Source organism: Mobula birostris, chromosome 3 (assembly GCF_030028105.1).
Source record: "Mobula birostris isolate sMobBir1 chromosome 3, sMobBir1.hap1, whole genome shotgun sequence".
Taxonomy (NCBI): Eukaryota; Metazoa; Chordata; class Chondrichthyes; order Myliobatiformes; family Myliobatidae; genus Mobula; species Mobula birostris.
Window position 1 is genome coordinate 4,112,262 of NC_092372.1, and position 16,452 is coordinate 4,128,713.

Here is a 16,452-nt window from a genome sequence, read left to right on the forward strand (position 1 = left end):
GATGGCCACAGGGGTACTCTGCACTGGCTCCTTAACCCCTTTCCCCTTCCTGTCACCGAGTTTCCTGTGTCCTGCACCTTGGGTATAACTACCTCTCTGTGTCCTATCTATTACTCCCTTTAGCCTCCTGAATGATCCAGAGTTCATCCAGTTGCAGCTCCAACTCCTTAACATTGAATGTTAGAAGCTGCAGCTGGTTGCACTTCTTGCAGGTGTAGTGGTCAGGGACACTGGAGGTCTCCCTGCCTTCCCACATCCCGCAAGAGGAGCATTCCACTATCCTGTCTGGCATTTCCTACTGTGCTAGATGAGCAGATATAAAGAAGGGGGAAGAAAAGACCATCTTGTGTTTTCCCTCTCTGACTGAAGCCTCTCTATGTTGAAGCCTGGAAGAACTAAAGCCTCAAAGTTTCCACTCTGATTCTGCCCACTCTGATGATGGCCACTCTGACTCTGCCCACTCTGACGATGGCCGCTCTGATTCTGCCCACCGTGACGATAGCCGCTCTGACTCTGCCCACTCAGACGATGCCCACTCTGACTCTGCCCACTCTGACGATGGCCGCTCTGACGATCGCCGCTCTGATTCTGACCACTCTGACGATGGCCACTTCACTTGCCCCGCCTTACTTTAATTTGTTCTTGCTAATCAAACCTGAACGCTGATTAGCCACTGATCGAAGCTCTAAAAAAACAGCCACAAGTCACTGCCTTTAATATTCAATCAGTGAACCTGAGTGAATTATGTCCTCTCAAGCTTCTGATCTCTCCAAATGGCCGTTGCTCAAACCTCCAAAAAAAATGTTGTGAAATTTGTCCTTTTGTGGCAGCAGTACATTACAACACATAATAATAAAATCAGAAATTACAACAAGTATATAGAAAAAACAAATTAGATAAATAGAGCAAAAAGAGAGAGAGAATATAGTGAGGTAGTGTTCATGAGTTCATTCTCCATTCAAAAATCTGATGGTGGAGCAGCAGAAGCTGTTCCTGAAACATTGAGTGTGTGTCTAAAGCTCTTGTACCTCCTCCGTGATGGTAGCAATGAGAAGGGGGTACGTTCTGGGTGATGGGGGTCCTTATTGGTGAATAACAACTTTTTCAGGCATCATCTTTTGAAGGTGTCCTATGTACTGAGGAGTCTAGTGCCCATGATGGAGCTGGCTGAGTTTACAACTCTCTGCAGCTTCCCTGACCCTGTGCAGTAACTTCTCCCAAACCAGACGGCGATGCAAGCAGTTAGAATGCTCTCCGCAGTACACCTCTAGAAGTTTGCAAGTGTCTTTGGTGACATACCAATTGTCTTCAAACTTCGTATGAAATATAGCCGTTGTTGTGCCTTCTTTGTAATTGCATCAATATATATTGGGCCCAAGATGATCCTCAGATGTTGACACCCAGGAACTTGAAACTGCTCACTCTTTCCACTTCTGATCCCTCAATGAGGACTGTGCCAACTTCCCCTTCCTGAAGTCCACAATCAATTCCTTTGTCTTACTGATGTTCAGTGAAAGCTTGTTGCTGCGACATCACTGAACCAGCTGATCAATATCGCTCCTGTATGCCCTCTTGTTGCCATCTAGTTTATAGCTGGCATTTCAGCTGTGTCTAGCCACAAATCTGTGGGTGTAGAGAGAGTAGAACAGTGGACTAAGCACGTGGACAGTACGTGTGACAGTGTGCACGTGGGCAGTACGTGTGACAGTGTACATGTGGACAGTATGTGTGAGTGTGTGCACGTGGACAGTATGTGTGACGATGTGCATGTGGACAGTACGTGTGACAGTGTGCACGTCGACAGTACGTGTAACAGTGTGCACGTTGACAGTACGTGTGACAGTGTGGATGTGGACAGTACATGTGACAGTGTTCACGTTGACAGTACGTGTGACAGTGTGGATGTCGACAGTACGTGTGACAGTGTTCACTTCACGTTGACAGTACGTGTGACAGTGTGCACGTGGACAGTACATGCGACAGTGTGCACGTGGACAGAACATGTGACAGTGTGGATGTTGACAGTGCGTGTGACAGAGTTCACTTCACATTGACAGTACGTGTGACAGTGTGCACGTGGACAGTACATGCGACAGTGTGCACGTGGACAGAACATGTGACAGTGTGCACGTGGACAGTACATGTGTCAGTGTTCACGTGGACAGTACGTGTGGCCAGTACATGTGATAGTGTGCACGTCGACACTATGTGTGACAGTGTGCACGTGGACAGTACGTGTGACAGTGTGCACGTCGACAGTACGTGTGACAGTGTGCACATCGACAGGTGAGACAGTGTGCATGTGGACAGTACATGTGACAGTGTGCGTGTGGATAGTACATGGACAGTACGCGTGCAGTGTGCATGTGGACAGTATGTGTGACGGTGTGCACGTCGACAGCACGTGTGACAGTGTGCACGTGGACAGTACGTGTGACGGTGCACGTGGACAGTACGTGTGACGGTGTGCACGTGGACAGCACGTGTGACGGTGTGCACGTGGACAGCACGTGTGACAGTGTGCACGTCGACAGTACGTGTCACAGTGTGCGTGTGGAGAGTACATGTGAGCGTGCACGTCGACAGTACGTGTGAGTGTGCATGTGGACAGTACGTGTGACAGTGTGCACCTGGACAGTACGTGTGACTGTGTGCACGTGGACAGTACGTGTGACGGCGTTCACGTGGACAGTACGTGTGATGGTGTGGATGTGGACAGTATATGTGACTGTGTGGATGTCGACAGTACGTGTGACAGTGTGCACCTGGACAGTACGTGTGACAGTGTGCATGTCGACAGTACGTGTAACGGTGTGCACGTCAACAGTACGTGTGACAGCATTCACGTGGACAGTACATGTGACAGTGTTCACGTGGACACCCATGTGTGACAGTGTAGATGTGGACAGTACATGTGAGAGTGTGGATGTAGTCAGTACGTGTGACAGTGTGCAGGTGGACAGTACGTGTGACAGTGTGCACGTGGACAGTACGTATGACAGTGTGCACATGGACAGTACATGTGACACATTTTACATATTGGCTTAGCGTGTCCGAAAGACAGAGAACCAATGTCTGAGAGTCTGCGATTGCATGTCCTGGCCCAATGTCAGCAAGTCTGAGAGCCTTAGGCAAGGACTGATGACCCTGAGGTGGCCTGTGTTCGCTGGGGTTGTGCGTGTTTGAAGGGCTAGTTGGACACAAGGAAGGAACGGGGCTTGTTTGCAGCTGTTTTTGTTGTTTGTGTTGTTCTGTTGAACGTTGTGGGCATGCTACATTAGCACCGGTCTGTGTGGCAATACTTGCAGGCTGTCCCCAGCACATCGTTAAGTCATGTTACCACAAATGACATCCTCAACATAGAGGAATGTTCTTTTGGAAATGAGAAAGAATTTCTTTAACCAGAGGGTGGTGAATCTGTGGAGTTCATTGCCACAGATGGCTGTGGAGACCAAGTCATCAAGTATGTTTAAAGCGAAGGTTGAGAGGTTTTTGATTCCTCAGGGCATCAAAGGTCACAGGGAAAGGGTTGAGAAGGATAATATATCAGCCACATTGAAATGGTGGAGCAGACTCGATGGGCCAGATGGCCTAATTCTGCTCCTATGTCTTATGGTCTTACAACTATGGTCAGAGCCTGGAAGAGTGATGCTTGGGATAGGGGACAATCCTATCCTATCCCTGCGGCATCTATGTTCCAGGAATCTGGGCTCTAATTATGAGCCGATGTCTCTTCTGGCTTCCTCACACATAAAGTAAAGTACCGCTAATTATAAACACACCAGATGCTGGACACCCAAAGCTACGCACACAAAATGCTGGAGGAACTCAGCGGGCCACGAAGCACCTACGGAGATGAATAAAGAATCCTCGTTTCAAACTGAGCCTTTTCATGATGAAGGGTCTCAGCCCTCATCACTCCACTGTTTATTCCTCTCCATAGATGCTGCCTGACCTACTAATTCACAGCATACAGACGCAGAATTAGGGCATTGAGTGTGCTCCACCATTCCATCATAGCGGATGTATTATTCCTCTCAACCCCAGGCTCCTGCCTTCTCCCTGTAACCTTTGATGCCCTGACTAATCAAGAACCTATCAACTTCCACTCTGAATATATCAAATGACTTGGCCTCCACAGCCATCTGTGGAAATGAATTCCACACATTCACCACACTCTTACTGAAGAAATTTCTCCTCATCTCTCTTCTAAGGGATGTCTTCCTATTCTGAGTCTGTGCCCTCTGGTCCTAACTCCCCCTATGGGAAACATCCTCTCCATTTCCACTCTATTTCAATATTTTAGGTTTCAATGAGACCCCCCCCCCCCCATTCTTCTAAATTCCATTGAGTACAGGCCCAGAGCCTTCAAACGCTCCTCATACATTAATCCTTTCATTCCCGGAATCATTCTGGTGAACTTCCTCTGAGTTCCTCCCTCAATTTGCGTGAGTTACTCTCAAGAGCTGTTAATTGCCTCTGCCTTACCTTTTAATGTAATTCTTTCCGGCGAGGATCTGCTGCAGGAGGGTAACCAGAGCGAAGGAACAAATAAATATGAAAAACAGGGTTCTATTTCCCAACAGATCTCTTCCCGAAGGATCCGAATACATTCCTGCGGCATTAACGCCAGCTTCTCCTGGGGCCCTGGACTGACTGCTGGTTTGCAAACTGATTTGCAATCTCCACTGGGGGGAGGTCGGTCTGCGACCCGCGGGGGCACGTTTACTACCACCTCCGGGCACGGGATCCGAGGCGCCCACAAACTCCTTCCCCCTCCGAGCCCGCCAGTCCGCCGCAGTCCTCTTCACGATTCAGCCCCCGACCTTCCCGCCTCTGCATAGGAATGCGCCGCTTTCCTGGAGATAGGCTGCGATGCTCGAAGGGATTTCGTGATGAGGAAAGGTAAACGGTCGCAAGATGAGGTATTTGAGGTGGCGTTAGATGTTAAATACGTTGGTCAGGGAGTTTACGGGAACCGTTTTCTCCTTAACCGTGCGCACCCAGAGGCGACAGAGGGGTCCGTCCCGAAGCCGGTCACGAAGAGTCTGTTTCACCGGAGATCCGCAGGCGGCGTTTTCAGTTGCCCGTCTCCGCTTTGCAATGACAACCGGGCGGATTTCATTCCTAAACTAGCCTTAATCCAGAATCACAAGCGCGCCAATAAACGCATAGGGGCGCATTTGCTTTTTCACTTGGCAACTCCGTTTCAAGGTTTGCCGTTGATCACACCAAGACGTGACATTTGCCGCACCTTTCTTCCTCCCTGGCTCCGACCCCTCCGTCCCCCTCTCTCCGCCGCTCTGCTTGCCGCGATTCCTGTCTCCCTATCCTTCTCCGGCTTTCTCCGCTCTCTCCCTCTCCCTCTCTCTCTCTCTCTCTCTCTCTCTGTCCGAATCACTCACAAGGTCAGTAACCTCGTCAAGGACAGACCGGCTGCTCACACCCCCCACCCGTCATCTCTCTCTACTCCACACTTCCACCGAAACGAGCGATTACAATTTATATACACATTTACCTTCTGCACGTATTGCACAAAACACGTGCCAAAACGTGAAGGTCTATAATTAGAAATAATAATTAGAAATAATAATAATACTAAATGCTAAATACTAAATATATCTGCCGCGCAAAATCATATATTTGAAACTTAGAACATAGAAAACCATAAGACATGGGAGCAGAATTAGGCCATTCGGCCCATCGAGTCTGCACTGCCATTCCATCATGGCTGATTTATTCTTCCTGTAACCTTTTGACACCCTGACTGATCATGAACCTATCAACCTCCTCCCGGCGACTCTGCTTTTGTATATGGTATTCCAATACGGTACCAGTCAAGGATGATCGCCATGTATCGGCCGTTAGTCCATTTGCCGGTGCCCTGCTCTTGCGCTTCTCGCTATTGGAACTTCGATGGAGCCAACGTTATCTGTAGCCGCACACCTTCGGGTGTGAAAGGCACTGGTGAATATGGAAGAGAGGTCAGGGTGGAGCCCAGGTTGTTTAAGCTGTGAAGTTTCAGCACTGTGACAGTGACAGTACATGGAATCAGTATGGATGGTCTGCATGGACTACCTGCCTCCAGAGGTTGACCATGACCGGTGAGAGTTACAAGGTAGCTAGAAAGGAGCCTAAGAGTGGTTCATTCATTCTGATCCATAGATCGAGGACGGCAGACATTTTCACAGGGTGGAGATGGCTAATACCAGGGGGCTTAATTTTAAAGTGATTGGAGGAAAGTATAGTGGGGTGTCAGGTAAGTTCTATACATGATATATACATATCAAATATGATGGCAGAATATAGTATTAATGGTAAGACTCTTGGCAGTGTGGAGGATCAGAGGGATCTTGGGGTCCAAGTCCATAGGACGCTCAAAGCTGTTACGCAGGTTGACTCTGTGGTTAAGAAGGCGTACGGTGTATTGGCCTTCGTCAATTGTGGGATTGAATTTAGGAGCCGAGAGGTAACGTTGCAGCTATATAGGGCCCTGGTCAGACTCCACTTGGAGTACTGTGCTCAGTTCTGGTCGTCTCACTACAGGAAGGATGTGGAAGCCATAGAAAGAGTGCAGAGGAGACTTACAAGGATGTTGCCCGGATTGGGTAGCATGCCTTATGAGAATAGGTTGAGTGAACTTGGCCTTTTCTCCTTGGAGCGACGGGGGATGAGAGGTGACCTGATAGAGATGTACAAGATGATGAGAGACATTGATCGTGTGGACAGTCAGAGGCTTTTTCCCAGGGCTGAAATGGTTGCCACAAGAGGACACAGGTTTTAGGTGCTGGGGAGTAGGTACAGAGGAGATGTCAGGGGTAAGTTTTTCACTCAGAGGGTGGTGAGTGCATGCAATGGGCTGCCGGCAGCGGTGGTGGAGGCGGATATGATAGGGTCTTTTAAGAGACTTTTGGATAGGTACATGGAGCTTATAAAAATAGAGGGCTATGGGTAAGCCTGGTAATTTCTAAGGTAGGGACATGTTCGGCACAACTTTGTGGGCCGAAGGGCCTGTATTATGCTGTAGGTTTTCTATGTTCTATGTTTCTATAGAGAGTGGTGGGTGTGTGGAACCTCCTGCCGGGGGTGGTGGTAGAGGAAGGTACATTATGAAACTCTTGATAGGCACATGGATGACAGAAAAATTAAGACTTATGTGGAAGGGAAGGGTTAGATTGATTTTAAAATAGATTAAAATGTTGACACTATGTCACGGGCTGAAGGGCTGACAATATGATAAGGAATGGAGTTAATGGTTGTCTGGAGAATTGTACAGAACTGTTGAAAGCTGAATTGTAATAAATCTTGTTGCCAATGATGTCATATCACTCGTATTTTAATAAAACAGAGGGAATGATAAAAAAGGACTCATCTGCGAGAGCGGAGGAAATGTGCCTGGAGTCGGAGGAAGTGTGTGTGTGGTGGGGAAGAGAAGACTCTGTTTCAGTATTCACCAGTGGGAGAGACCTTGCCACTTGTGAGGAGGCTGATATACTAGACTATGTCCATGTTAAGAAAGAGGATGTGCTGGAACTTTTGAAAAATATTTGGATAGATAAGTTCCCAGGGCTGCATCAGATATACCCCAAGTTACCATAGGAAGGCAGGGAAGAGATTGCTGCGCCTTTGGCGATGATCTCTGCATACCCACTGGCCGCAAAAGTAGTACCAGATGATTGGAAGGTGGCAAATGACAATCCTTTGTTCAAGAAAGGGAATAGAGAGAATCCTGGGAATTATAGAGATCTATAATCAGTGGACGATAGAACATAGAACATTATAGGACAGGAACAGGCCCTTTAACCCACGATGTGCTGAACCAATTAAATTAGTAATCAAATGGCCAACTAAACTAATTCCTTCTGTCTACACAATGTCCATATCCTTCCATTTCACTCACATTGATGTGCCAACCTAAACATCTCTCAAAGGTCTCTAATGTATCTGCCTCTACCACCAACCCAGGCAGCACATTCCAGTCACCCACCACTCTGTGTAAAAAACTTGCCCCTCACATCTCCTTTGAAATTACCCCCCTCCGCTTAAGTGCATGTCCCTCTGGTATTAGACATTTCAACCCTGGAAAAAAGATACTGTCTGCCTACTCCATCTATGTCTGTCATAATCTTATAAACCTCAATCGGATCTCCCCTCAGCTTCTGCCGCTCCAGAGAAAACAACCCAAGTTTGGCCAACCTCTCGTTATAACACATGCCCTCTAATCCAGGCAGCTTCCTGGTAAACCTTCTCTGCACTCTCTCCAAAACCTCAACATCGTTCCTATAGTGGGGCAACCAGAACAGTGTGCAATCCTCCAGATATTTAAAACTAGAGTTTTATAAAGTTGCAAGATAACTTTCTCACTTGTGAACTCAAAGCCTCATCTAATAAAGGGAAACATTCTTAACCATGCCTTAGGCATTGATCAGACCACACTTGGAATATTTTGAATAGTTTTGGGCCCCTTATATAAGAAGAGATGTGCTGCCATTGGAAAGGGTTCAGTGAAGGTTCATGAGAATGATTCCGAGAATAAAAGGGTTAATGTTGAAGGATTTTTTGATGCCTCTAGACCTATATTTGTTGGAGTTTAAAAGATTGGTGGAGGGTCTCATTACTGAATATTGAAAGATCTGGATAGAGTGGATATGGAGGGAGTCGTTTCCTGTAGTAAGGAAATCTAGGACCAGAGGACACAGCCTCAGAATAGAATGCCATCCCTTTAGAACAAAGATGAGGAGGAACTTATTTAGCCAGAGGGTGCTGAATCTGTGGAATTCATTACCACTGACAGCTATGGAGGCCAAGTCATTTAGTATATTTAAAGCGAAAGTTGATAGGTTCTTGATTAGTCAGGGTGTCAAATGTTACGTGGAGAAGGCAGGAGAATGGAGTTGAAAGGAATAATAAGACCATAAGACATAGGAGCAGTATTAGACACTTGGCCCCTCAAGTCCGCTCTGCCATTCAATCATGGATGATACTTTTCTTCCCTCCTCAGCCCCAACCCCTAGCTCTCTCCCCGTAACCTTTGATGCCCTGTCTCCATTTTCCTATCATCTACTGTATGAGCCTGTCTAAGAATTTCTTAAATGTCTTTAATGTATCTGCCTCTAACACCACCCATCTACCTCAGACAACCCCTCTATACTTTCCCCTAATCACTTTAAGGCGATTAAAGTGTTATGGCCCCTCATATAAACCATTTCTGCCCTGGGAAAAAGTCCACTCAATCTATCCCTTTATCATCCTGTACACCTCTATCAAGTCGCCTCTCACCCTCTTTTGCTCCATACAGAAAAGTCCTAGCCCGCTCAACCAATCCTCATAACACAGTATATAAGTGAACTAAATTGGCCGAGATGGCCTGTTTCCGTGCTGTAGTTGTTATATGGTTATATAGGTCAGTGGGAATAGGTGAGAGTAAGAGTTTGGCACGGACTAGAAGGGCTGAGATGGCCTGTTTCCGTGCTGTAATTGTTATATGTTATATAAATGAAAGTGTGGTAAGATGAGATTTGATTCATTAAGCTATTTATTTTATTTCACGGAATGTAACACACAGACTAAGAATTACAATCATACTTATTTAAATCAATCATTTCCATCCTAATAATATTCCATGATCTGCTATTTTCCCTAAATTATTACCTTGCTCTCTTTAAACAAAATCACCAAAGCCAGGGTGCTTTATATCCTTTTTAAAGAGGTGACCAATTTTACTGATCCATTAGCTACCTGGATGATAATGTGGTTAACTGGATCAGCAAATTTGCAGATGACACCAAGATTGGGGGTGTAGTGGAGAGCAAGGCAGACTAACAAAGCTTGCAGTGGGATTTGGACCAGCTGTAAAATGGCAGATGGAATTTAATGAAGACAAGTATGAGGTGTTTCTCTTTGGTAGGAAAAACCAGGATAGAACTTACATGGTGAATGGTAGGGTACTTAGGAGTATGGCAGATACTGTGTTCTTGGAACAGAGATGCATAATTTCTTGAAAGTGTTGTCAGATATTGTATCATTTCTTAATGCATGCATTACTAAATGACAATAAAAGAGGACTGCATGTCTTCATAATCTAAAAAGATGTAGGTAGGGTTGTAAAGAAAGCTTTTGGCACTGTAGTCTTTATAAATCAAAGTACTGAGTACAGGAGATGGAATGTTATGTTGAAATTCTATAAGATGTTGGTGAGGTCTAATTTGGAGTATTGTGTGCAATTCTGGTCACCTCCCTACAGGAAAGATGTCAATAAGATTGAAAGAGTGCAGAGAAATTTTACAAGGATGTTTCCAAGACTTAAGGACCTGGGTTATAAGGAAACGTTGAATAGGTCAGAACTTCATTCTCTGGAATGTAGGAGAATGAGAGGAGATTTGATAGAGGTACACAAAATTATGAGGGGTTTAGAGAGGGTAAATGCAAGCACGCTTTTTCCACTGAAGTTGGGTGAGACTAGAACTAGAGGTTATGTGTTAAGGGTAAAGGTGAAATATGTAAGGGGAACCTCTTCACTCTGAGCAAAATGAGAGTGTGGAATAAGCTGCCAACACGTGGTGGATTTGATTTCATTTGTGACAACTAAGAGAAGTTTGGATAAGTACATGGATGGGAGGGGTATGGTCCAGCTGCAGGCCAATGAGACTAGGCAGAAGACCGGGCTGGCAAGGATTAGATGGGCTGACAGTTTCTGTCCTACAGGGCTCTATGAATCTATGAGTGGGTGCTCTGCTCCAGTGGTAATCCCACTTTATGCCCTTCACCTTGTTCAGCAGAAAGAATGCCACCTCCCTGCTGGTGATAGAGTCTACTCGGTCTACACTAGTTCCCAGCTGAGAAATCCCATCATCTCATTCCCTCACTTCTTATCGTAAGTCCATTCAACATAGGAGCAGAATTAGACCATGTGGCCATTGATAATGCTCAGCCATTCCAAAATGGCTGTTTTTTAATCCTCCCCAAACCCATTCTCCCTCCTTCTCCTCATAACCCTTCACACCCTGCCTAATCAAGAAGCTATTAACCTCCGCTTTAAATATACCCAATGACTTGGCCTCCACAGCCATCTGTGGCAATGAATTCCACAGGTTCACCACCCTCTAGCTATAATTAGTATAATTATTATAATTAATAACTCATCTCCTTTTACTTTAGGCCACAAACTTATCAATCACCCCGATGAGTTATTAACTGATGAGTTATTAACTTCAAACTTTCTGCATAATCACTCAGAGTTGAACTGCATGTGCATGTAATGAGAGCAGTATAACTCATCTCCTTCTACCTCAGGCCACGAACTTATCAATCACCCCTGCTGTGGACACTTTCTGGAGGTCCAAGATCCGTGTGCTCCACGACTGCTGGACTAAGTGTGTAAATATAAGAGGGGACTATGTTGAAAAATAAATGTGCCAGGTTTTCTAAAATTGACTCCTTCTACCCTAGGCCACAAACTTATCAATCACCCCTTGTATGATTTCCATAATGGTTCTTTTACTCTTGTAGTTTCTTAACTCCACCCACAAAGATTCAACATTCTCTGACTCTGTGTCACCTCTTTCTGAAGATGTGATTCCATGTCTTAGGATGAAAACAGAACGATTTGGTTAACTCAAAAAAAATCAAATATAACATAATAAAAGAGCAACAAATTCAAGACGATAAATGTAGAAAATGCCAAGAAAAGCCAGAGACAATCCAACAACTACAGGATTCTGCAGCAGTTTAACTCAATCTGATTACTTACACAGGCACAAACAAGTGGCAGACATCAATTACCAAGATCTTGCTTTAAAATACAAACTCCTAAAAGAAATCATACCTTACAATAAATACAAGCCTGGTCTAGTTTTAGAATCAGCTTCCCACAATTTATATTATGACCGATCAGTTATTACAGATAGGACAATCCATAATATCTGTCCAGATATAATAATACAGGATAAACAGGCAATAACATCTTACATAATAGATATAGCCATTACAAATAGACTCAACATACAGAAATCATGAAGTGAAAACCACCAGAAATATGCTGAATTAAAAGTGGAAATTGAAAAATTATGGAACATGAACAGGGTGTACATTGTCCCGAAAGTAATATCTACAACTTGTATCATTCCAAAGGTACCAGATAATAGCTTTTAACAATTAGGCCTACACAGCAATATTAATGTAAATCTCCAGAAAGCCACAATACTAAACACCACAAGAATAGTCAAAGTTCCTAGCTATTGAGAAATGAGTGTGCTTGGCTATGTCCATATCTCAGGTTTTACCAGCTTGAGCTAAGAATATTAAAATAATAAGTAAACAAACAAACAAACAAACAAACAATATCGAGAACAGAGATGAAGAGTCCTTGAAAGTAAATCCACAGGTTGTGGGAACAATTCAGTGTTGGGGTGAGTGAAGTTGAGTGAAGTTATTCCCTCTGGTTCAGGCGCCTAAGGGTTGATAGGTAATAACTGTTCCTGAACCTGGTGGTGGGAGTTCTGAGGCTCCTGTACTTACTTTCTTCTTCATGGCAACAGCGAGATATGACCTGGATGGTGAGAGTCCTTGATAATTGATGCTGCTTTCTTATGACAGCACTCCGTGTATATGTGCACAATGGTGGGGAGGGCTTTACCCGTGTTGGACCGTGTGCATTACTTTTTGTTGGATTTACTGTGCATGAACTTTGGTGTTTCCATACCAGGCCGTAATGCAAGCAGGCCCTTTCAAATGTGTAAGGGGAACTGGAGGGTGGTGAGAATATGGAATAAGCTGCCAGTGCAAGTGGCGGATACCATTTCAATTTCAATGTTTAAGAGAAGTTTGGATAGGTACATGGATGGAAGGGGTGTGAGGGCTATGGTCCACGTGCCAGTCAATGGGACTAGGCAGTTTAAATGGTTCCACACCAACCACATGGGCCAAAGGGCCTGTTTCTGTGCTGTAGTTTTTTTATGACTCTTCTATGACTCTATGATTCCCCCATTGATGGATGTGAGGGGAACCATGTGGCTTTGAGAGGTCTTTCTTGATGCTATCATACATAAACCCAATATTGCCTGTCATTGCTAAGGTTTAGATGTCTTCACTGAACTTTGTTTCTCACAGCTCTGAGGATCTGTAGGTTCCTTTCAGTGGGCAAATTGTTTGTACTCAACCAGGACAGAAAGGTTGGTTTCAATGACGGGGGTCACCTTGTTGGATTTGGCTTTGAACGAGTCGTGCTTTCGAGGTCTTCTTCCCAAAGTTAGCTAAGCCTGTGCTGTAGAAGGTATTCTGCAGAAGTTACTATTTCTCTGTGACAGAACTTCCAGGCGGCTGATGCTCAGTTCTTTCTCAAAGGACCAATCTACTCCAGCAGGTCTAGGTGAGACATCTTGCTGGCCGCAATGCAAGGGTTCCCTGCTTGTTTAGCATGATGGAATTTCTTTGTCTACAGTCTGATCTTGTAACACACCAGCAAGTGGTCTGCGTCGCAGTCTGCACTATGGTAGGAATGAGTGAAAGGCATGCTGCTGAGGAAGGAGCATCTCACCAGGATCAAGTCCAGCGGTGCCAGTGTGCCTCCAGGACTCCAGGAAACCTTGTGTTGAAACTAGGTCTGGAAGTATGAGTTGGTGTTACATGGATTAAGTTAGGTGCAGAACTTCAACAATTGCTCATTCATCTTGCCCATGCCAATGTGACCTAGTTCGAAGCACCATGAGTCATGAGCTGCACCCACCCTGGCATTGAAGTGACCCAACCAGGAGAACAGGACGTTCCTTGCCGGGGGTATTCCTGATGGTGGCTGCAAGGTTCATAAAACTCAACCTTTACCTCAAATGTGGAGCACAACATGGGAGCATACACACTGACAAGAGTAACTGGAACTTTGGTGGTGTTGAAGCAAAGAGTAAGAAATCACTCAGATCCATTGCTGCCTGGTTCCACCATCTTCAACAATGTGTTCCTCACAGCAAAGCCCACTCTATGCTCTCTGGGCTTGTCAGGCCCTTCACTTGCTTGAAGCACTGGTTTTAAGGCGCCAGTAACCCGCCTTTGCCCCTTCTCCTGTCAGTAGAAACGGTTCTGCTGGGTTTAATAGCTAAGCCACACATAAAGGCCAAGAGCTGGTCTTGGTTGTCAGAGGCTATTTGAGACACATGCCAATGGGAGCATTTAATAGGTAGTAGGAGCTTGTCCCCATTACCACCCCCAGCAATAATAACCTTTAGCAACCATTAGGATACCACTGCCATTGTGATGTATATCAATGCCATTTTTGACTTTCTGAAAAACATTACACTTTTTGATGATATTTGAGTATTTTGGGGTGAATTTCCTGTCTCTTTGCTCCACAATCACCTCTGTAGGTGGCGGTAATGCATCTGTCAACCACTATTAAACTTTACACACAACCTGACCCCTTGGCTTTTGATCTTATACCTAGGGAGGCAGCTTGGTTCACAAGAATGATCTGGGAATGGAAGGGCTAACCAATAAGGGGTGTTGGAATGAAAGACAGGAAAATATGCAGATGCTGGAAATCCAAGCACAACACACAAAATGCTGAAGGAACTCAATAGGCCAGACAGCATTCATGGAAAAGAGTAAACAGTCAACAATTCAGGCTTGGACCCTTCACCAGGACTGGAAAAAACATTTTAAACTTTTTTTTAATACTGAATGTGGATCTAGCAGGTCAATCTGCCAAGTGGTAAGGAGAATGCTCTGCATTTTGTTCGAGTGAGATATGGAGTATATTGTTTAGCATAACTGTAATGGAGTAGTTAGTGTGATGCTATTACAGCACCAGCAACCCAGGGCTCAATTCCTGCCGCTGTCTGTAAGGACTTCGTATGTTCTCCCCGTGACCATGTGGGTTTCCTCCCATAGTCCAAAGATGTACCGGGTGAGTAGGATAATTGGTCACATCGATGTAATTGGAGTCATAGAACACTACCACACAAAAAACTGGCCCTTCAGCCCACCTAGTCTGTGCCAGACCATTAATCTGTCTAGTGACATTAATCTGCACCTGGACCATAGCCTTCTATATCCCTCCTATCCATGTACCTATATAAATTTCTGTTAAATGTTAAACTCAAACCTGCATCCACCACATGCGCTGGCTGCTCATTCCAAACTCTCACCACCCTCTGAGAGAAGTTCTCCCTCATGTTCCCCTTAAATATTTCACCTTTCACTCTTAACCCATCACCTCTAATTTATTCCCACCCAACCTCAGCGGAAAAGCCTGCTTGCATCTACCCTATCTATTTCAGTTCTGGTCACCTCACTATAGGAAGGATGTGGAAACACAGAACATAGAATAGTACAGCACAGTACAGGCCCTTCGGCCCACAATGTTGTGCCGACCCTTAAACCCTGCCTCCCATATAACCCCCACCTTAAATTCCTCCATATACCTGTCTAGTAGTCTCTTAAATTACACTAGTGTATCTGCCTCCACCACTGACTCAGGCAGTGCATTCCATGCACCAACCACTCTCTGATTAAAAACCTTCTTCTAATATCCTCCTTCAACTTCCCACCCCTTACCTTAAAGCCATGTCCTCTTGTATTGAGCAGTGGTGCCCTGGGGTAGAGGCGCTGGCTGTCCACTCTATCTATTCCTCTTAATATCTTGTATACCTCTATCACGTCTCCTCTCATTCTCCTTCTCTCCAGAGAGTGAAGCCCAAGCCCCCTTAATCTCTGATCATAATGCATACTTTCTAAACCAGGCAGCATCCTGGTAAATCTCCTCTGTACCCTTTCCAATGCTTCCACATCCTTCCTATAGTGAGGCGACCAGAACTGGACACAGTACTCCAAGTGTGGCCTAACCAGAGTTTTATAGAGCTGCATCATTACCTCACGACTCTTAAACTCTATCCCTCGACTTATGAAAGCTAACACCCCACAAACTTTCTTAAATACCCTATCTACCTGTGAAGCAACTTTCAGGGATCTGTGGACATGTACCCCCAGATCCCTCTGCTCCTCCACACTACCAAGTATCCTGCCATTTACTTTGTACTCTGCCTTGGAGTTTGTCCTTCCAAAGTGTACCACCTCACACTTCTCTGAGTTGAACTCCATCTGCCACTTCTCAGCCCACTTCTGCATCCTATCAATGTCTCTCTGAAATCTTCAACAATCCTCTACACTATCCACAACACCACTAATCTTTGCGTCGTTTGCAAACTTGCCAACCAACCTTTCTACCCCCACATCCAGGTCGTTAATAAAAATCACGAAAAGTAGAGGTCCCAGAACAGATCCCTGTGGGACACCACTAGTCACAACCCTCCAATCCGAATGTACTCCCTCCACCATGACCCTCTGCTTTCTGCAGGCAAGCCAATTCTGAATCCACCTGGCCAAACTTCCCTGGATCCCAAGCCTTCTGATTTTCTGAATAAGCCTACCATGTGGAACCTTGTCAAATGCCTTACTAAAATCCAT

The 16,452-nt window shown here is 45.2% G+C and overlaps 1 protein-coding gene across 1 annotated transcript in view; it reads right to left on the bottom strand.

The window, feature by feature from the left end:
* st8sia5 (ST8 alpha-N-acetyl-neuraminide alpha-2,8-sialyltransferase 5) overlaps nt 1-5,355 on the bottom strand; it is an 85,723-nt gene extending 80,368 nt beyond the window's left edge. Inside the window, exon 1 of the mRNA XM_072252158.1 lies at nt 4,489-5,355. Within this exon, the coding sequence (XP_072108259.1) occupies nt 4,489-4,613 (125 nt within the window). The 5' untranslated portion in view covers nt 4,614-5,355. The remainder of the gene's footprint in view (nt 1-4,488) is intronic.
* Between the last annotated feature and the right edge of the window lie 11,097 nt (nt 5,356-16,452).